The sequence below is a fragment of the Eriocheir sinensis genome, chromosome 16 (assembly GCF_024679095.1).
Source record: "Eriocheir sinensis breed Jianghai 21 chromosome 16, ASM2467909v1, whole genome shotgun sequence".
Classification (NCBI taxonomy): Eukaryota; Metazoa; Arthropoda; class Malacostraca; order Decapoda; family Varunidae; genus Eriocheir; species Eriocheir sinensis.
In genome coordinates, this window is record NC_066524.1 from 7,000,110 (window position 1) to 7,023,129 (window position 23,020).

The 23,020-nt window shown below is 40.9% G+C and overlaps 1 protein-coding gene and 1 long non-coding RNA gene across 5 annotated transcripts in view; both read right to left on the minus strand.

Annotated features, from left to right (window-relative positions):
• Positions 1-23,020, minus strand: part of LOC126999223 (uncharacterized) — a 133,620-nt gene that overhangs the window by 97,913 nt on the left and 12,687 nt on the right. For 2 of the 4 annotated variants that reach the window (XM_050861555.1, XM_050861554.1), the window contains exons 2-3: positions 21,952-22,051; positions 14,895-15,008 (exon numbers count right to left, since the gene is read on the minus strand). In XM_050861555.1, coding sequence (XP_050717512.1) covers positions 14,895-15,008; positions 21,952-22,051 — 214 coding nt within the window. Of the gene's footprint in view, positions 1-1,509; positions 1,771-14,894; positions 15,009-16,423; positions 16,531-21,951; positions 22,052-23,020 lie in introns of those variants that run through there. The other 2 variants (XM_050861557.1, XM_050861556.1) reach the window with 2 other exon arrangements.
• LOC126999224 (uncharacterized) lies at positions 9,552-11,407 on the minus strand. The gene is made up of 4 exons (XR_007753153.1): positions 11,086-11,407; positions 10,793-10,917; positions 10,164-10,373; positions 9,552-10,121 (listed from the first exon to the last, which is right to left on the minus strand). It is a non-coding gene; the product is annotated as an uncharacterized LOC126999224 (long non-coding RNA).

Sequence of the window (23,020 nt, forward strand, 5' to 3'; positions counted from 1 at the left end):
GGAGGTATAAGGAAAGAAGGAAGGAAGGAAGAATGAAAGAGAACAGAGACAGCGGGATGGATGAAAGGGAGGCAGGGAGGGGAGGCCGCGTCCTTGAGCCGAGGGGTTGGTGAGATAAGCACTCACTATCCAGCCACTTGGCAACTCAAAGGAAGAGGAACTCCACAACTCCACACATACACATATATCATTTCTTTCTCATTATTTTTGTTATTTTGTTAGAATTGACCGTTACTGTCAAGTACAAATGCACGTAAGACACACTTACGTCATTACACTATAATAACATTGAGAGTCAAATAAGACACCGTATCATATACGGAGTCTCAAGGTAGAGTCAGAACAGAATACGGGATCACTCAGCACCAAATAAAGCTAAATGTAATAAAGATGCCAACATAGGCGTCGCCGTATATTGCACTGGGCGCTTCAGGACGCCGACGTCAGCGTTACCATATATAAAGGGTGAAGATATTATGTGCTCAAAATTAAATTTTCAGCAAAAACTGATCATTAGTAACAAAGTAGATAGCATTCAAAATACAGTTATTCTTTAAAAAAAATCACTTTTGAGAAAACGCTTCCTAAAGGTGAGGCATAAATATGCATGAACCAGATAGAACCACGATAAAATTTGTTACTTTCATTTTAAAGAGCAAGCAATAAGGATTGAAATAAGACTAGAACCACTGCAATTGGTCAATAAATAGTGAATGCATGGGCTATCAAGCAGTAAACCCCTGTGATATCGCGGTTCAGTTTTTGCAGTCCCGGTATTTCGCGCTTTTTTCTATAAGACCTATTAATTTTGATATCGCGTATATTTTTGCCATTTCACAGCAATTTTTATGAGTTAAAATCTCACGCATCACGACAGAATGGATGTACGTACCGATTCAGCCAATCAGAGCGTCGGTATTATTTTCTCGGCCACTGATTGGCTGTTGTGTTCTAGAAGCATCTCGCTGTTTCGCATCTCGCAGGGAGAGAAGCTGTTCGCCTTGTTCTGTCTCAGTTCCACGTGTCTCCCTACAGTGTACGGTGTTCCACATAACAAGGATGCCACCCAAACGCCCATCACCTAAGGCTTCTCGTGAGCCAAAGAAGAAGAGAAAGTTCCTGACGATTCAGAAGGTGAAACTTCTCGGTATGATAGAGGAAGGACGGAGTTACGTTGCTGTAGCCCGCCACTACAGTATGACTGAGTCAACGGTTCACTACATCAGGAAAGATGAGAAGAATATCAGGGTGTTTAAATGTGTTTCAATAGAAACACATTTAACCCTTTCCTTGCGCACAGGACAGGACATGACTATCCCTTCAGGCGCAGTCAGGCAGCCCAATGGGGGGTCTCTTTTAATCTCTGTATCTCAAAAACTATTCATCACAGCTAAAAATAAAAAAAAACACCATTGGAAAGAGGAGGTCCAGATCTATAGGAGTCGGTTATGTATGCCTCTATTGCAAACGTACATGCACGTTCAGGGAGTGTTGAATGCTATCACTTACGTCGGTGCGTGTGGGATGATCAGCCATATTGAGGGAACTGCGGACATCTCTCCTTCAGATTCTGGCAAGGGAGTATTGCCAACTGCAATAGTTACAACTATTTGGTCAAAGAATCAGTCAGGTGATAGGTGAAGCTATGCAAAAATGCCGCTATATTGGGCAAGAACATCCACCAGTTACTCGTCCGTAGATTTGCCGCGCTGGGCTGATATGATTTTCCACCAAATTTAGTGAAGAACCCACTCAATTGGCAATCCTGTGTTGTGAGAATTAGTGTTGGAACGCTTTCATACGCGGGAGATTTGAGTGCGGGTGGGGCTCGCAGCGAGCGTTTAGCACCACCAGCAAATACACCTAACGCTCGCTGCGAGCGTTTACCAATGAAAGGGTTAAACCAAGAGAGCTCTTGGACAGAGTGGAATCAAAGTCTCTTTGTCTCATCAACTCCCCTCCTCTTACTGACAGTCTCCTACCTCTTAAATTCTGCAGCATTTTTTTTTTTTTTTTTTACAACAAAGGAGACAGCTCAAGGGCACAATAAAAAGTAAACAATATTAAAAAAAAAAAAGCCCGCTACTTGCTGCTCACAAAAAGAATCCAAAGAGGTGGCCGAAAGAGAGGTCAATTTCGGGAGGAGAGGTGTCCAGATACCCTTCTCTTGAAAGAGTTCAAGTCGTAGGCAGGAGGAAATACAGATGAAGGAAGATTGTTCCAGAGTTTACCAGCGTGAGGGATGAAAGAGTGAAGATGCTGGTTAACTCTTGCATAAGGGGTTTGGACAGTATAGGGATGAGCATGAGTAGAAAGTCGCATGCAGCGGGGCTGCGGGAGGGGGGGAGGCATGCAGTTAGCAAGTTCAGAAGAGCAGTCAGCATGAAAATATCGATAGAAGATAGAAAGAGAGGCAACATGGCAGCAGAAATTAAGAGGTAGAAGACTATCAGTAAGAGGAGGAGAACTGATGAGACGAAGAGCCTTAGACTCCACTCTGTCCAAGAGAGCTGTGTGAGTGGAACCCCCCCCCCCACACGTGAGATGCATACTCCATATGAGGGCGGACAATGCTCCTGTATATGGATAGCAACTGTGCAGGGGAGAAGAACTGGCGGAGACGATACAGAACACCCAACCTCGAGGAAGCTGATTTAGTGAGAGATGAGATGTGAAGTTTCCAGTTAAGATTTTGAGTTAAGGATAGACCGAGGATATTTAGTGTTGAAGAAGGTGACAGCTGCGTGTTGTTGAAGAATAGGGGATAGGTGTTCGGAAGATTGTGTTGAGTTGATAGGTGGAGAAATTGGGTTTTTGAGGCATTGAAGGCCACAAGGTTCCTTTTACCCCAATCGGAAATGATAGTAAGGTCTGAGGTTAAGCGTTCTGCAGCCTCCAGCCTGGAGTCATGTAATTCCTGTTGAAAGAAGTTGAATAATGCAGAGTGGAGTCATCAGCGTATGAGTGGATAGGACAGTTTGTTATGGAAAGATCATTGATGAATAACAGGAAGAGAGTGGCTGATAGGACAGAGCCTTGTGGAACACCACTGTTGATAGGTTTATGAGAAGAGCAGTGACCGTCTACCACAGCAGAGATAGAACGGCCGGAAAGGAAACAAGAGATAAAGGTACAGAGAGAAGGATAGCATCCGAAAGAGGGCAGTTTAGAAAGCAAAGACTTGTGCCAGACTCTATTGAAGGCTTTCGATATGTCTAGTGCAACTGAGAGCAAGATCGCCAGTAGAATGACCCTTATGGAACCCATACTGGCGATCAGATAGAAGGTTAGAAGTGGAAAGGTGCTTTTGAATCTTCCAGTTAAGGATTGATTCAAAAGCTTTAGATAGACAGGAAAGTAAAGCTATAGGGCGGTAGTTTGAGGGATTGGAACGGTCACCCTTCTTAGGCACAGGCTGTACGAAGGCATACTTCCAGCAGGAAGGAAAGGTAGATGTTGATAGGCAGAGACGAAAGAGTTTGACCAGGCAGGGTGACAGCACGGAAGCACAGTTTTAAGGACAATAGGAGGCACTCCATCAGGTCCATAAGCCTTCTGAGAGTTGAGGCCAGAGAGGGCATAGAAAACATCATTAGGAGTTGTTACAGAAAGTTTGAGCGAAGAGTTCAGCCTTAGAGATAGAAGAGACGGCAGTGCTGCCGTCTGGGTTAAGAAGAGGCAGGAAAGAGGAAGAAGTGAAATTGGAGGAGATATTTTTGGCTAAGTGCCAGAAGTCTCTGGAAGAATTAGAGAAAGCAAGGTGTTGACATTTGCTATGGATAAAGGAGTTTTTGGTAAGTCGAAGAATAGATTTGGCACTATTCCGGGCGGAAATGTAAAGGTCATAGTTAGCGGGAGTTCGAAGGCTCTGGTATCTTTTGTGAGCTGCCTCTCTATCTTTGACAGCACGAGAACAAGCGTGATTAAGCCAAGGCTTTTTAGCATGGGGAGTAGAGAAAGTATGTGGAATGTATGCCTCCATTCCATAGACAATCACCTCTGTGATGCGCTGGGCACACATACAGAGGGGTCTCTCTCCTGGAAGCAGTAATCATTCCACGGGAAATCGGAAAAGTACATCCTCAGGTCGTCCCACCGAGCTGAAGCAAAATGCCAGAAGCATCGCCTCTTCGGTGGGTCCAGAGGATGTACAGGAGCGATAGGACAGGATACAGAAATAAGGTTGTGATCGGAGGAGCCCAACGGAGAGAACAGTTTGACAGAGTAAGCAGAAGGGTTAGAGGTAAGGAAGAGGTCTAGTATGTTGGGCCGGTCTCCAAGACAGTCGGGAATACGTGTAGGGTGCTGAACCAACTGCTCTAGGTCATTGAGGAGAGCAAAGTTGTAGCTTGTAGGCTTGTTCACCTGGTTGGTCATTGAAAGAGGATGAAAGCCAAAGCTGGTGGTGAACATTGAAATCTCCTAGGATGGAGATTTCAGCAAAGGGAGAGTGGGTCAAGATGTGCTCCACTTTAGAGTTCAGGTAGTCAAAGAATTTTACATAGTTAGTAGAATTAGGTGAAAGATAAATAGCACAGATGTATTTAGTAATAGAATGACAATGAAGTCTTAACCAGATGGTGGAAAATTCAGAAGAGTCAAGGTCGTGGGCACGAGAGCAAGTGATGTCGTTGCGTACGTAGACACAACATCCAGCTTTGGATTGAAATTGAGGATAGAGATAGTAGGAGGGAACAGAGTAGAGATTGCTGTCAGTAGCCTCAGAAACCTGTGTTTCGGTGAGGAAGAGAAGGTGAGGTTTAGAGGAGAGATGGTGTTCCACAGAAGGAAAATTAGAACGAAGACCGCGAATGTTGCTGAAATTGATAAGAAAAAGGTTCGAGGAGTTATCAAGAGACCTCTCAGGTCGGCAGCCAGAAGGGAAGTCCTCCCTGGGGGAATTTGTGGTCCCCCCCCCCAGGCAGTGACTCTGAGGCACTGTTGTTGAACGCCATTTTGAATTTTGAAATTCGGGAAAAGGTGTGAGTGTTGTGTGAATGTAGTGTGGTGTGGATAGAGAGAGGATCTGTCTTTAGAGAGCATGCTGAACTACTCTCTGGTGTAGATTAGACAATAGGGAAATGGTTAATGAAGTAATGGGAAGGGTCTATGGAGGGCTTCAGCACCCTCCTCACTTCCCATATATGCCTCACCAGGAGTGGCTTGCGCCCGTTCGGTAGGTGTCTTCCTACCTACTCCAACGAAGTAGTGTTGCATTTCTTTATATCTTCTACCAATTATTCATGCTGACTGCTCTTCTGAACTTGTTAATTGCATGCCTCCTCCCCATAGCTGGGCACGATAACAGAAAACCTTATTCCCGATAACCGATAACTGATAATGAAAAACCTTATCGGTGATAATCAATTTTCGTTAACTGGAGACACGAATATAGGTGATAACCGATACCCGATATAAATCCACAATTCCGATACTAGCTAGCAATAAGTCCGATAGGCGAAAACGATACTATATTGATATTTCAAATAGAAAAACATAGATGAATTCAAATTTTCATCATCTGTATTTTAGAAAACTTACAAAACCTGAAAACCACACGTTGACACGTACCTATGGACAGTAATACTAGAAACGCCTGCACCGGTGTTGTATTATTTGGCATCCCCACCGTCAAAAACTGGCTCTTTTGTTTACAAACACTGGTCTCTCGTGAACTGCGCATGCTCAGACCAGCAAGCGTAGACCTGTACAGTCTCACAAAGGTTTTTAACCATAATTAAGAGTTGGTGGAAGGCTGAATCAGACATACAGTACCATCCTCGCTGTTTCTAGAACGACACTCTGTATGAGTTGTATTTATATGTACAGAGTGTCGTTCTAGAAATAGCGAGGATGGTGGTACTGTTTGTCTGATTCAGCCTTCCAGCAACTCTTAATGTGTTAAAAAGCTTTGTGAGACTGTACAGGGCTACGCTTACTGGTCTGAACAGGCGCAGTTCATGAGACCAGTGTTTGTAATGGCGCTTTTGATGATGGGACACCAAATAACACAACACCGGGTGCCTTCAATACCATGGCATGCTCACAAATGAATATGGAATATCAAATTTGAGGCAGTGAAAAATCATTTTTTGGGCAAAGTTAAATGATTTTTCTCTTTGATATAGTGATTTTTTAATCTAACATAAAAAAATAACCTAGTGTTTTAATATTGATGATCTAAGTATGACATCTCTTCACCGAAGATATTTCATACCCTGAAGTTTGTTCATACAACACCGGGCCACACATGCGCAGTAGGGAGGAGACAACGGTGTTTTTTTTTCTGAGAGGCGGAAAAAAGTATCGATTATCACTAGTTTGGTTACAAAAGTAACGAAGATACCTATATATATTTAAATAAGTAGCGGATGGCCGATAACCCGATTTTGTTATCAGCGATAAAGTATAGCAATAACTTATCGCGATAACGCCCCAGCTATGCTCCTCCCCTCCCCACTGCACTCAATTTTCTACTCTTGCTCACCCCTATACTGTCCATATCCCTTATGCAAAAGTTAACCAGCATCTTCATTCTTTTATTCCTTCTGCTGATAAACTCTGGAACAGCCTTCCTTTGTCTGTATTTCCTCCTGCCTTTGACCTGACCTCTTTCAAGAGAAGAGTTTCAGGACACCTCTTCTCCTGAAATCGACCTTTCTTTTGGCCTATTGTTCTGTTTTCTTTTGTTGGAGAAGTGCTTGGCAGGCTTTTTTGTTGTTTCTTTGTTTTAGTGCCCTTGAGCTGCTTCCATTGCAGTACTATATATATATATATATATATATATATATATATATATATATATATATATATATATATATATATATATATATATATATATATATATATATATATATATATATATATATATATATATATATATATATATATATATATATATATATATATATATATATATATATATATATATATATATATATATATATATATATATAATATATATATATATATATATATATATATATATATATATATATATATATATATATATATATATATGAGTATTGCGTCTTGAAGAGGTAGAATCAAAAATAATGTAAATCAAACAAGAGGTAGGTTTCTGTCAAAAATAAATACCAGATTTTGCAGCGTATAACACGCACCCAAACTTTAAGACAACAATTTTGAAAAGAAAAAAGTTCTTAAAATGCTCAGAAATATGTACGGGTTAAAGAACATTGACAATGTACAGTTTCCCGAAATTTATATACTTTTGGTGTAATCTTTACTGCTTGAATTGACAAGTGTCCTTGAGTAAAGCAATGAAAATGGCAGCCGGGCTGGTGTTGTGAGAAACACATCCCCGTAAACATACTGATGATGCACAGCTTGATATCATAATAAGCATATTATTCTCACCATCACTCGTAGGTTATGACAGACAACTAGGCAAGACACAATTCACACGGTTCTGGTGACACGCAGCATGCAGCTCTTTGTTGTGTGGGTGTGGTTCTGTGGTTTTCAAACAATGCAAATGGTGGCCAGGCTGGTGTTGCGAGAAATATCTCCTCGTACATACTGATTATGTACAGCTTCTGAGATCATAATTAACATATTATTCTCACAGTCACTCGTAGGTTATGACAGACAACAAGGCAAGACACAATTCACGCGGTTCTGGTGACACGCGGCATGCAGCTGTTTGTTGTGTGGGTGTGGTTGTGTGGTTTGTAAACAATGCAAATGGCGGCCGGGCGTGAAATAACTCCTCGTACAAGACTCATGATGTACAGTTTGATAACAAATTTACCCCATTATTCTCACTAATATTAATAATTAATAATGAACACATGGATATTTTTTTCCAATATGATTCTTTTATGTAGCTTGTACTGCTCCTTAGTCATACAATCATAAGCCAGCTGTGACATCAAGATCAGGATCATACAAATGGCGCCCGACAGGAAAACGAGATAACAGCAAGGCATGGGTGATCCTCCACTGATTTAATTTTTGTATAGTAGTTATTTGATCGCCCTGTATTCTATGGTAACATATTATAAGACAGCCATGGACTATGAAGGATCATTAACAATAATAAAGGGAAGTTTGCAGTTGTTATTGGATAAGACGAAACACAGACCTTTAAAAACACTCCAAAGAAGCAAAAAAATCATTAAAAATTTGTAAATTCAGCGTATAACGCGCAGGGCTAAACTTTCAGGCATTTTTTAAGTGAAAAAGGTGCGTGTTATACCTTCAGTGGAGAGAGAGAGAGAGAGAGAGAGAGAGAGAGAGAGAGAGAGAGAGAGAATATCCATATCACCGAGATATCCAATCAGGCACTCAGTCTCAGCCTCACTCGTCTAAGAAAGAAATGAGGGACAGCATGAGCGCCTGCCTAGTATTGGTACCGGTACCGTACCATATAGCTGGTACCGATAGGACCGGTACTGGTACCGTTACCTGCCCACCCCTATCGTTGAGTAGCGTGGCAGCGTGGGTACTGTATTGTTGTTCAAGTGGCATGCGGGAAGAACTGAGCTCAGCTGTGTGGCCGCGGCTTCGTGTGAGTCCAGTTGCGTGAGACATCTGGTGGCCACTCCATAAAATATCGCGTATAAGTGAGAAAAACGTGTAAATTATACATTTATTTGGATTTTTGACCCCGCTTTATTTAAAAAACGCGTAAAACAAACTCGCGTAAATCGAGTTACCAGTATATATATATATATATATATATATATATATATATATATATATATATATATATATATATATATATATATATATATCAGAGCTGGGCACTTCCGATCATCAGTCTGATCGTCCAATCTTCCGATCTGATCGGAACAGCAATTGGCGATCGGAATGCAAAGATTGGATCATCTCTGTAAAAGGTAATCGGACTGTGGCGATCGGAACTTCACAAACTAACTTCTGATCACCGATCACAGAAAAGAAAGTGGTCAACGTTGTCATGGCAACAAGTGACTGCGGACTTCTTACAATTATTTTTATACACGTTGCTAAATAGTTACTTCAATAAGCGTCTTTATTTATAAAATTAAGCGATAATTATTGATCGTTCATTTATTTAATCCTGGTAAGGTATCGTGAACGAGACGCACAGGCGCAAAGTCGCTTTATTTGCTTGGCGGGACTTTTTACACGACGCCATGACAGTGTGGTGTGAGCTGCAGTAGTGGGCTTCCGCTCACTCCAGTAACCGAGTGGCCTGCCCCAATTGTCAGTTATGCATTTTCTGTTGCAGTGTTACCACCCTCTAATGGCGGCAGCAGCAGTTCCTTTTCGGAAAACCAACAAGACCTAAGCTAAAAGGGGGGGCTTCGCCCCGCCTCGACCCCCTCACCTTCTTGACCAGGGGGAGGGCTCTGCCTTCCCTTGACACCCCCCCACCCACCCGTCGGGCTCCCGGCCCCCGCAACAAGAGGAGGAGGAGGAAGGAGGTCTCGCGAGACAGCGCAACATGCTGCCCAAACCACGGCACCAAACTAAGGCCCCATACCCCTCCCATCCAAGAACTTATCTAACCTCTTCTTGAATGTATCTATTGTGTTGGCGCTCCTCACATGACTTCTACGTCTGTTCCACTCATCCATCACTGTTGGTAAACCAATTCTTGCCTATGTCTTTATTGAACCTGAACTTATCATTGCTATGTGTCCTACTCGGTGTGGTGTCATCAGCCATCTACGTATCCTAAGACATCCTATCCAATTTGCGCCTGCGCGGGAGTTGTTTACAAACAAAGGGTGGATGAATTGCGACATGGTACCGTGTCTTTGTTGACTGCCTATTGCGATATGTCCCACCTGAGTTTGTTTTTTTATCTTTTTAAAAATAAATGTTGACGTATGTTTTGAATTTGAAAATTGCTTGAAATATGAAAGTTTCTTCCTGCACCCTTTGTATGTTAGTAAATGAGGTAAATGAGGTATGTCGGTAAATGTGATAAAGGAGATAACATGCTCCCCTTGTACGTCGGTATATATGATAAATGATGTAACCTGCACCCCTTGTATGTTGGTAAATGTGATAAATGAGATAACCTACACCCCTTGTATGTTGGTAAATGTGATAAATGAGATAACCTACACCCCTTGTATGTTGGTAAATGTGATAAATGAGATAACCTGCACCCCTTGTATGTTGGTAAATGTGATAAATGAGATAACCTACACCCCTTGTATGTTGGTAAATGTGATAAATGAGATAACCTACACCCCTTGTATGTTGGTAAATGTGATAAATGAGATAACCTACACCCCTTGTATGTTGGTAAATGTGATAAATGAGATAACCTACACCCCTTGTATGTCAGTAAATGTGATAAATGAGATAACCTACACCCCTTGTATGTCAGTAAATGTGATAAATGAGATAACCTACACCCCTTGTATGTCAATAAATGTGATAAATGAGATAACCTACACCCCTTGTATGTCAATAAATGTGATAAATGAGATAACCTACACCCCTTGTATGTCAATAAATGTGATAAATGAGATAACCTACACCCCTTGTATGTCAGTAAATGTGATAAATGAGATAACCTACACCCCTTGTATGTCAATAAATGTGATAAATGAGATAACCTACACCCATTGTATGTCAATAAATGTGATAAATAAGATAACCTACACCTCTTGTATGTTGGTAAATGTGATAAATGAGATAACCTACACCCCTTGTATGTCGGTAAATGTGATAAATGAGATAACCTACACCCTTGTATGTCAGTAAATGTGATAAATGAGATAACCTACACCCCTTGTATGTCGGTAAATGTGATAAATGAGATAACCTACACCCCTTGTATGTCAGTAAATGTGATAAATGAGATAACCTACACCCCTTGTATGTCAGTAAATGTGATAAATGAGATAACCTACACCCTTGTATGTCAGTAAATGTGATAAATGAGATAACCTACACCCCTTGTATGTCAATAAATGTGATAAATGAGATAACCTACACCCCTTGTATGTCAATAAATGTGATAAATGAGATAACCTGCACCCCTTGTATGTCAATAAATGTGATAAATGAGATAACCTACACCCCTTGTATGTCAATAAATGTTATAAATGAGTTAACCTACACCCTTGTATGTCAGTAAATGTGATAAATGAGGTAACCTACACCCTTGTATGTCAGTAAATGTGATAAATGAGATAACCTACACCCTTGTATGTCAGTAAATGTGATAAATGAGATAACCTACACCCCTTGTATGTCAGTAAAGGTGATAAATGAGATAACCTACACCCCTTGTATGTCAGTAAATGTGATAAATGAGATAACCTACACCCCTTGTATGTCAATAAATGTGATAAATGAGATAACCTACACCCCTTGTATGTCGGTAAATGTGATAAATGAGATAACCTACACCCCTTGTATGTCAGTAAAGGTGATAAATGAGATAACCTACACCCCCACTGGATGGGAGCGGTTGGCCAAAGCTGGTGACCAGGAATGAATATACATCCTGCGGAGTGAAAGGGTTAAGGGGGTACGCGACACCTGGGGGGGGTGTTTTGGTCAAAATATAGCATTTTGCAAAACTGGGTTAAAAACATTCTTCTACCATCAGGAAATAATCCCTGAGCAATGTTTCCCTCGTAGCACAAATTTTAAATGTCTGGCGTGGGTTTAACCCTTTCCTTGCATGCGGTGCGGACGCGACTATCCCCTCAGGTGCAGTCGGGCAGCCCAATGGGGGATCTCTTTAACCCTCACAGCGTCGGCGTCGTACATGTACTACACAGGCTGAGTCACCTTCCCAGCGTCGGCGTCGTACATATACGACGCGACAATTTACGACACACACCGTGACTCAGATGTCATTTTTGACACTTTTCATGACTTAAACCTATGTTTTTTCATCATTTCTGACATAATGGGAGAAAATTTTTTTTTGAAAAGTGCCGACGCTGGGGGGGGTCACGGGTGGGAAATGTTCCGACGCCATGGGGGTTAAACCTCTGTATATCAAAAACTATTCATTACAGCTAAAAACCAAAACCACCATTGGAAAGAGGAGGTCCAGATCTATAGGAGTCGGTTATGCATGCCTCTCTTGCAAACGTACATGCACGTTCAGGGAGTGTTGAATGTTAACACTTACGTCGGTGCGTGCGGGATGATCAGCCATATTGAGGGAACTGCGGACATCTCTCCTTCAGATTCTGGCAAGGGAGTATTGCCAATTGCAATAGTTACAACTATTTGGTCAAAGAATCAGTCAGGTGATAGGTGAAGCTATGGAAAAATGCTGCTACATTGGGCAAGAACATCCACCAGTTACTCGTCCGTAGATTTGTCGTGCTGGGCTGATATGATTTTCCACCAAATTTAGTGAAGAACCCACTCAATTGGCAATCCTGTGTTGTGAGAATTAGTGTTGGAACGCTTTCATACGCGGGAGATTTGAGTGCGGGTGGAGCTCTCAGCGAGCATTTAGCACCACCAGCAAATACACCTAACGCTCGCTGCGAGCGTTTAGCAATAAAAGGGTTAAATGGACCAAGTTAAAGGTTAAATTTTCTCTTTTTTTTTTTAATGGCAAAAAATCGAAAATCAATCAAATTTACGTGAAAAGTGCAGGGAATGTTGATTGTACAAGTAGCTGGGGACTTATGATTATATATTGTTGATAGGGTAAAGGAGATAGGAGTATTAAGAGGAAAAAGTGACAAAAAACACGATTTTACACCAGGTGGTGTCGTCTGCTAAAGTAAGGGCTGTCGCTCGTGGTCACCCGTGGGACAGTTGGACAAACCTATACTTTTCTGGTAGTTTTCTGTGTGTTATGAAATAATCTGCTAACTCCTTCTGTTAAAAATCATGAAATCACTAATATCATGATTGACTTTTCAATGCCTATTGAACGTAAACCGCTGCTGCTGCCACCGCATAAAATAGCTCGCAGAGAGGTTCAACTTGTCTACTGTTTCCATATTTCCCTCAGAGCTCACAAAGATCACAAGCAGACAGACTAGAACAAAACCAGGCAAATTAATACTTTTAATGCTGTGTATTCCCACGGCGTGCATGCGTGGTGGACAGGAGAGTGATTAATTTCATCGGGGAGATATTTCTCGCAACACCGGCCAGTGTAGTGGACCTTTTTCTTCTTCTTTTAACCTGTAGCGCTTTGTATCGCTTCTTAGGTCCTCCTTCTCCACACTTTTATACTTCACAACATGCACTTAGGGCCGCTTTCACAGTCATTTTGTTTGCTTTGATCATTACCAATGGCGGCGGTCGCCACTATAGTATTTCCACGTGACACTGGCCGATCGGGTGGTGGCGGCTGCGGGGTTAGCCTAGCCCCGCACTTACCATACACTCTCATCATTTCTCGCTTCGTTTGCAGCCGCCACGACCCCATCGGCCAGTTTCACGTGAAATACTAAGCAGCGATCGCCACCATTGGTAACGATCAAAACAAACAAAGTGACTGTGAAAGCGGCCCTTAGTTACTTAACAGTCTGCACTTATACACTTCACCCTGAACTTAGGTGTTTTTCTGTCTTTTTCTTTCCCTGATTTTGCATTTCTATGCCCTTTTGCAATTTTTCATTATTACTTTTCACCGTAGCTGCCATGCATTACAGGTCAAAAAAAGAAGAAGAAGAAAAGGAAAACAACACTGGGAGATCTATAGTTTTCAAAGACTTGAGAAAAAGTTTTTTGGACTGTGATTCCACAGCACGGGGTGTTCTCTTATCTTGTTAATCAAGTAGTAAGCAAAGCAGCTCTGCCAGTCCATTTTACGAGTCTCTTGGTGGGCCATCTTCCACTGCTCCTCACTCCTCAGCCACTGCCGTCGTCTGTTTGTTTATATGCAGCCGTTCAGTACCCACGTACCCACGCTCGTACTCACAACCGTTTTCCATTCATAAGGACAACCAACAACTCGCTCCTGGTTTGGCATACGGGCAACCGCGGTTGCTCATAGCCCCAATGGTTGGACACCGCCTTTTAAGGCAGCACGCATGATGCTGACGGTAGGTAGACGTGACCCGTACGTGTCAAAGCAACGCGAAAGTCGTGGCGGTAATGCGCGAAAGTCATGATGGTAAGAATTTAGGACTAAGCACTAAACTCGAGGATCACGAAACTCGGATAGCGCGAAACTCAAGAGGGTACTGTAGGCCATAAATATATAAAATAATAAAATGAAAAACAGTAACAAAAAAAAGTTGAGCACATGACCAACGTTCATCACCATTTCTCCCTTTTCCAATCGCTTCACAATGTCTAATTTTACTTCCATTGTGATTTCATTTCTTTTCTTTGAAGCACTGCCATCAGAAGAGCCTGCCTTATGCTTGGGAGACATAATGAAGGCCAATAGTCAGTGAAAAAAGAACATAAACCAAAGAGAGCAAAAGAATGACAAAACAAAATGGCATACGAGCGGAATGTAAACAACGCGCCAGCCTCAGTGCAATGCTTGGTGACGACGTATTCTTCCGCCACGCTCAACAAACTAGTTCCCGCGCAAAGTTCGTATATATGAAGCAAACGTCGGAAGTTGAAACAAGAATTATTTAATCATTTATGAGGACCGCGTCATAACCACAAAAAGTCGTAAGTCGAGACCGTCGTAACCCAAGGAGCCCCTTTAGTTTCAACACTGCCACACCACAGGGTACTCTCACCACAACCCTGCTGCAGTTTAATGGATAATGTCCTACCTCAAAGAAAACAGTCTGGTCAAATATGCAATCAATTACACCAAAGGCATAATAAAAATTCCTTTACATATAAAACAATTGAGAAAGCCTTAACAAATGCCTGTAAGCACCTGTAGAGATTTAATACTAAACCCCACCAGAGGGAAGTGGAAGTCCAAATTTGATGTCAACCGTGAGAACACAAGCTGCAAAACTGACCTCCTTGTTGAAGAGGCGTGCATGGTCCCTCAGTGTGCCAAGAAACCACTTCCTCTCCACCTTCAAATTCTTCAGGTTATGCTCAAGAACTTGGATGAGGTGAAGAAGACGATCCTGTAAGGTACAATAGCATGTATTACAGTGGTGGTGGAGATATTCTTTGGAGAGAGAGAGAGAGAGAGAGAGAGAGAGAGAGAGAGAGAGAGAGAGAGAGAGAGAGAGAGAGAGAGAGAGAGAGAGAGAGAGAGAGAGAGAGAGAGAGAGAGAGAGAGAGAGAGAGAGAGAGAGAGAGAGAGAGAGAGAGAGAGAGAGAGATTTACATAGAAATTCAGACCACACAGATCCCATGGTCCAGACTAAAGCCTGGCTTGGCTAAATGTGCGGTTGTGGGGGGGGGTTCAGCATAGGGGGTCCCCTTGTGCAGCCTTGCCGTGTGTCTCCTAGCCCGCGATGTAGAAATGTTCTAATATAAGTAAAACCATGGCAAACATGATCAGCAAATATGCATACACATTTAATCTTAATATTATAATGTATGAAAGAACAGTTAACTTATTATGGACAAGATATTTATAAGCAAATAAAGAAACGTGGCATACATATTTTACAGTTGCTAAAAAAATGTTATACTTATTATTGAGTTTCCCTTTCGTTTTGGGATGTGTAAGTAGTTTCACAATTATATTTAGATTATATCGTGAAGGAATGTACGTTAAAAAAGATGACATAAGTAAGAAAAAAATACATTCAAATCCTCGTGGCAGTAATGCCACGAGAGAGAGAGAGAGAGAGAGAGAGACGCAATCAACGTGGGGTTAAAAACGTGGCAACACTGTACTCCTGCTTGTTCCTCTCAGGGCACAGACACAACCGTACATTTAGCTGAGCCAGACTATAGGTGGTCTGTCCTTAATCTTAAGTGATTCTACATCAATCAGATAGCTCCAAAACTTTGCATTTCTACTTTAGTTAATATTAAGTTGAAGGAAGTGTTGGTCAAGCTTGTTTTTAAAGGAATTTCCTCGAGGTTGGGCGTTTTGAATCGTCTCTGCCAGTTCTTCTCCCCTGCACAGTTGCTATCCATATACAGGGGCATTGTCTGCCCTCATATGGAGTATGCATATCATGTGTGGGGGGGCTCTGCTCACACAACTTTGTTGGACAGAGTGGAGTCTAAGTCTCATCAGCTCTCCTCCTCTTACTGATAGTCTTCTACCTCTTAAATCCCGCCACCATGTTGCCTCTCTTTCTATCTTCTATCAATATTTTCATGCTGACTGCTCTTCTGAACTTGCTAACTGCATGCCTCCCCCCCTCCCGCGGCCTCGCCACACACGACTTTCTACTCAAGCTCATCCTTTTACTGTCCAAATCCCTTACGCACGAGTTAACCAGCATTTTCACTCTTTCATCCCTCACGCTGGTAAACTCTGGAACAATCTTCCTTCATCTGTATTTCCTCCTGCCTACGACTTGAATTCTTTCAAGAGGAGGGTATCAGGACACCTCTCCTCCCAAAATTGACCTACCTTTCGGCCACTCCTCTTGACTCTTTTGTAGGAGCAGTGACTAGCAGGCTTTTTTTTCCTTATTGTTTCCTTTTTTTTTTTTTTTTGCCCTTGAACTATTTCCTCTACTGTAGAAAAAAAGAAAAAAAAATCAGTCATGCTGCACTGGACCACTGAAGGTTAGAGCTTATTTCATTATCACACTACAAGGTTGGTGAAGAAAAATTTTGTGTCTGACTTTACTTGTACTATACATTTAAGTTTTGTGCCATTATTCCTCATTCGCAAAATGTCATCGGTCATAAACAATTCTGATTTGTCCAAATTCATAAAGCCAGCAAGTCAGGGGTGTGCCATCTTTTCACTTGAAGGGCCACTATTAAAGAATCGTATGTAATGGAGGGCCGCATATCAGGGTGTTTAAATGACACTATAGTAAAAAACAACACCAAAATTAGTCCTTTATTTTGAACATATGAAAAACATTGTGTGGCATAAGAAGCATTAACACAGGATATGTGAATGTAATATATAATACAAAATTATACAAAAAATAAACACTCTTTTATCAACCAAATTAGCACAAGATTCTCTAAGCAAAATGCTCCTGATTTTTCACATATGTATCTAATATGGAGATTTCCTATGTAATATACTTGAATTAATAGACATATCTTTGCCTTCTTTAAACAACAAAATGAAAACCTAATCTAGTGGGATGGCTGGCATTTGGCCCCAATGGCCCCACTGTACGATATTTAGTTCTGAAGGATCGGGCCGCACTGGAAGGTCTTAAGGGGAGCGTCTGCCATGTCTTTAATTATTAGCATATGATCCTGGGGTGGAATTCACAAACATACTCACTAATTATGAACTAACATAACTATGCACTATTGATTTAGCGACCGACGTTAACATCAGATTCACGAAGCAAACCTTAGATGGTAGTTAGAGGCGCACTAAGTCAGCGAGGCCGCTGATTGGTTGATGACGTCATTGGCCTGGCAGCTAACCACAAGCATGTTCACAAAACCGTCAGCCAATCATAGGGAGCCCCCTCCAGCTGGTGTTTCAAAACTACCCATTCTCTTTTTCCATTTTCTTCCTTTTCAGGCAAACTGTACTAAATCGTAATCTAGAAACTTAATTATTTCGTCGTTTGCTGCACATTAACGTCAAGGTAACTCTGCTGTTCGATGTCTTGTTATCTAAGAACATGCTTAAGGGGAAGAAAAAGAAGATAAGGAGATTGTGGGAGGAAGAGAGCAAACTAAAAATAATGTGGCACATATATCGAGGCAGACAGGAACCAAGGACGGACGGAAGGAACGAGGGAAAGTTAAGACTGTCTTGCCATATCTGCAGCCCAACTCATGGGCTGTCACTCGAAAAAGGTCCATGGTCCCACGGAGGGACAAATGTAGAGATGGATGGATGATCGAATGGATGAGGAGGTAGGTCTGGCAATCCCCCGGCCAGGCGTCGGTGTTGCCATACCGCCCACACTTATCATATGCCTCTCAAAGTGTGTATATCTCATCATTTTATAAAGAAATGGGCTTCCTCTACTCGCAAAGTTATATTTCAAGTTGAAAAACGCAAATTATGAGCATTTATACGTAAATATGATAATATTATTAGTGTTTACTACACCTTCAAGGCAGTAGTAATTTAATAACATATTTAGCGTCACACAGAGCGTGTTAAAGCTTTGTTAATCGCGTGCTAACCTGTGGCATCATCGATTAGTTGGTAGTTATTACCGCCGAGCTTTGTGAATCTCAATGTTCTCAAAACAATATCTCTGTCATCTAATGACCTATGCTGCTGAAAAAAATTACCAAAGAAACTTAAAGCAGAATCCAAAAGATTCATCCAGACAAAGTTCTTAATTTTGCTTTCGTTATATGATGATAATTTTTTCAATTTTGTTGGTGTATCAAACGATATTCATTTTTTTCCCGACAATTGTCCCCCAATTGAACAAAAACTCTGGATGAAAACCTTGCGCTTCAGCTCCTCTTTCCAATGATGTATTTTTTATTAAAATTGGTCAAATAGCGGCAAAATTATTGCAGAAAAACTGACACTAATCCTGTTTTCTAAAAAGGAGAGTTAAAGTCTGTGGACTTAAAAGAGCTCACCCTTTAAACCTAGATGCCTTCCCGGTTGGTATTCTTAACTGAATTCCAGTTTTTTCTTTGTTTTGAAGGACTTCGTGTGTCTGATGGTGTCCTTTTCATGGAAATCCTGGTCACGAGCCGACGTGCAACACTTATCTCTGGCTTCTCCGGGGTGACTGATGTATGTGCCAGCTCTGCTGCCTCTAAGGCCATTGCAGATGCTAGTTTGCTTCAAGATGCCATATGAATATTCTTTTAAGCCATTTTCTATGCTAAAACATGATGATGTATGCACCTGTGTATGAATATAGCTTTTTTTAGTGCCAGTAAATCTTCTTGAGGGGCCTGGAAGGTGGTCGGCCCCAACCCGTCTTGGTGCAGGCAAGTGTTTTATAGTGACGAGAGTGACGAGCAGGAGGGGGGGGGGGGGGATTCAGCCATAACTCTGTCATTTTTGCTTATTTCTTTATATTTTGTCACAAGCTAGCTGAGGGATGTACGAAGACATGAATTTTTTCAATTTTATTTATTTTATTTTTAAATCCACGGCGGACACTCCCCTCAAGGGCTGCATAGGGGCTGCAGGTTGCATAGGGCTGCATTAAGTATTTTAAAACATTCGAGAGAGAGAGAGAGAATGGAGGCAGGGCATAAGCAAATCAGCTGATTGGAGGCAGGGTGTGCTGTACCCAATCGGTTTCCTAGTTAACCCACATGCTCCAACTGTTTGTGGACATTTAGGTGGTGGTCTGGCTCTACCAGAGCCCCTCAGTGCTCAGTGCTGCAGTATGTTGAAGGATGCTTCCAAAGATGTCACGCTACTCAAAATGTTTCAGGTGCAGCATTTTGAAGGTAACGAAGTGATGTTGATTTTATTATGTTATATTGTTCCCTTTGATGTAATAACAAATATAATTAAATAAAGTAGTAAAATTAGTATTATAATAGTGAATTACTTAAAATTACAATTATGATTAAAAATGTGTATTTAAAAAAATATGTGTTGTCTTCAGTACTGAAGACAACCTTGAATGCTTATCTTTGCATTTGCTAGCTCTTATATTTATATATATAAATATATATTTGTTATCGTATATATATATATATATATATATATATATATATATATATATATATATATATATATATATATATATATTATATATATATATATATATATATATATATATATATATATATATATATATATATATATATATATATATATATACTTTTTTCTAAAGTGCGTATTGATGGACAAACGAGTTTATAATAAGGGGAATATTGAAATTTAATTCACTATGATGTAAGTGCTTTGCTTGATTAACTGAATATCATATTAAGAGGCTTCATATTAAAAGCCTTTGAAGAATGCCTTCATTTTATTCACTTTTATAATCTAAACCATATGCACCTGCCTCTCAGTAAACTTAATTCATAGCCTAATGTTGAATGAAGCCATGATTAGCCTAACCACCTCTAATTAACGATCGTCACTCAAAAAAGTATTCTTATTTCCCCTGGACCGGGACATATTATTTGTTGCGCTCTGATTATGTTCCTCGGATCACCTCCACTATGGGTGTTTTCCGCTCCTTCTATCATCCCACTAGTCCCCAAGCTGTTATATGTTCCACTGAATACCTTGTCAAGAGTGAAGTCTGATAAGACTTTTTCACAGTGGTTTATATTGACTTAGAAAGGCTCCCACTATCCTCGGTGAAGTTAATTGATGAAACATTTCCTGTTATGAAGCTATATATTAGAATTCCACATGTTATATGTTATCTGCATCTTATGTACGAAAGGCATCTCCTTGATCATGGCTCAATAGGTATGATTCTTGAAGGGCGACCTATGCGATGCATGAGAGTTCAATGTAAAAATAAATTACGAAAACCCAGTTGACGATATCGGTAAAAAGTTATACATGACGCCATCACATATGTTAGATTTATTAGTTATCAGTCAATGATCATGAAAGATATATTTTCAAAATATGAGTATCCTATTCGACATGTGGACTTTGATTTTGCTTGTCTTATACAACGTTACTTTAATGTCAACTACTTTCTCATCACAGTATATGCATCATCAATTTTTCTTCATTTCATTTCTTTTTTGTGCCAAAACACTTTTTGTGTCTTCCTTGCGATCGTACAGGAAAATTTGTCACAAATCTTTTCTTCTATATAATTTCTTTTGTGATCGTAAAATAACGACAAGCACATCACTCTCACACTGCCACTGTACATATGTGCATACTTTTTTTTTTTTTACAGCTAAGGAGACAGTTCAAGGGCGTAAATAAAAAAATAATAAAAGGCCCACTACTCACTGCTCCTGAACAGAGGTCAAAGGAGGCAGGGGATGCATCTGAGTGTGTTTGGGGAGGCGGTGGCTGAGTGGATGGTGTGACGGCGCTGCATCCAGGACGACACGGGTTTGCCCAGTGCCATTAGCTGGAATTTTTCAGTCTCCGCCGAGTGGCCTAAGACTACTCACATGCTGTCCAGAAGACCACCTATCAACCCAGACTCTAGATTCTACGATCAAAGATGAGCTCCGGGGGGCAGCATGAACCAATGCAAGATGGCGCCACTATAAACACTTGCCTGCACCCCAACGGGCTGGGGCCAACATATAAAGCCTAAAAGCACCATAAACAAAAATGTAAGAAAAAAACAACTGTTTGGTTGAATGAAATTACATGGAGAACTTTCAGAATATACCCCAGGTGTCCTGAATTTCCACTTATCCGGCAGCACTGAATCCCAGCGGTTGCTGGATAGTCAGGGCTTTACTGTGGCTTGCCAGGGGTAAGTGGAGGGGAATAAAGTTGCATCAGAATAGAACTAGTGGCTTTTCACTTGCCTTGCCTTGTAGCTTGCCTGGAAACTTGCCTCTTACTTCACTTTCCAGAAATTCTGGGCAAGTCTACAAATGGCAAGTAACTTGCACCAAGTTATGTGCATGCTTGACTTGCCTCTCTCCTTGCTCCTTGTAAATGAGCCCCTACTATCGCCGCCCTACTGCCGTGACAATACATAGTCAATTTATTTACAGATATCAGCCATTCAGCTGCTTATAGTTACGATCCAGTTTTTTATTATCCGTTTCATATTATTGCAGATAAATCTCGAGTTACGACATATGTGACTTACAAACACTTGCACTTATGACGAGGCCAAGAACAACAATAATACTAGGTATAGGAAATTTGTGTGATTGTTGTACACTTTACAAATTTTTAGTTTAAGATATTTTGTCAATGATATAACAAAATTATGTGAATGAAACAATGTAAACTGATGAGTTGCTGAGTAAACAAAAACAACCATTATGGACAGCATAGCTTGGTTCAGGTGCTTAGGATGACATTGTGTTGGACTGCAGAACTGACATTGATATTGAACTATAACTGACCTCAATAGGTTGGACAACTGTGACTAGTTGCTGAAGGACTGTGGTGGTGTACAGGGACAACAGTTCCACAGAGTCGAACTTGAAAAGTTCACCATCACTGCTGTTGTAAGAAGAGGAGCATCATAATTTACATACAAATTTATATGGCCTAGCCTAGAGATGCTAGCTTTTAGAGGATACTCTGTACTTCTCTGAGGACTTACATGTATTGCTGAACAAGCCAATAACTTACCGTATACATTTAACCATAAAAATTCAAGTTGTTTTAATCATTAAGCTTCTGCTAACTGCATAATTATTGTAGGTTGTTGTCAGTATGTCTCACTGGTGCCTAAGACATGCAGTTATAAATGAAAATCTTATATGAGTGACATTGCAATGGCATGTATAGAGCTAGCTGGTGCCTCCATCCTAGGACTTTCACCAACCATTTTTCTCATTGAAACCTTCCTTTCAATGACTGTTCTAAACTGAAATAATAAGAACTCTAATTCAATCAACACGAGCAATGTAAAACTTGCCTAAAGAGTTAATGAGGTGATTGGTATGATGGTTCCTCCAGAGCTTGCACATGGCAGCCACTGTGCATTACTGCTCAGTCCATCCCAGTGCTAGCCCCTTTTGCCCACCTTATCCACCTCACAAAACCCTTCCAAGCCAACCCTCACAACTATTGGTAACAGAGGCACAACTATCACACACACACACACACACACAACTTTAATCCATAGGGCATGAGAACTTTTGACCTAGTGGGTGAACCAGCCACAACCCTGTATGAAATAATAACACAATTTGTCCAGCTTTGCCTGAGACTGCCAACCCACATGTAAACACAGCATTGAACCAGAGGTGTGGAGTTGGAGTCGGAGTCGGACTCGGTGGGGTCGGCTACTTTTGGCCAGAGTTGGAGTTGGTAAAAATATCTCTGACTCCGACTCTTTAACATAATCAATTCTCGTATAACGTACTTGGCTGCACTACTAGAACAGTGTTGCCAATATATGAAATTTTTCCACAAATTTGTTTGAGGCAAGTTTTTGTGTGACTTGTGAGAATTTTTTTTTTT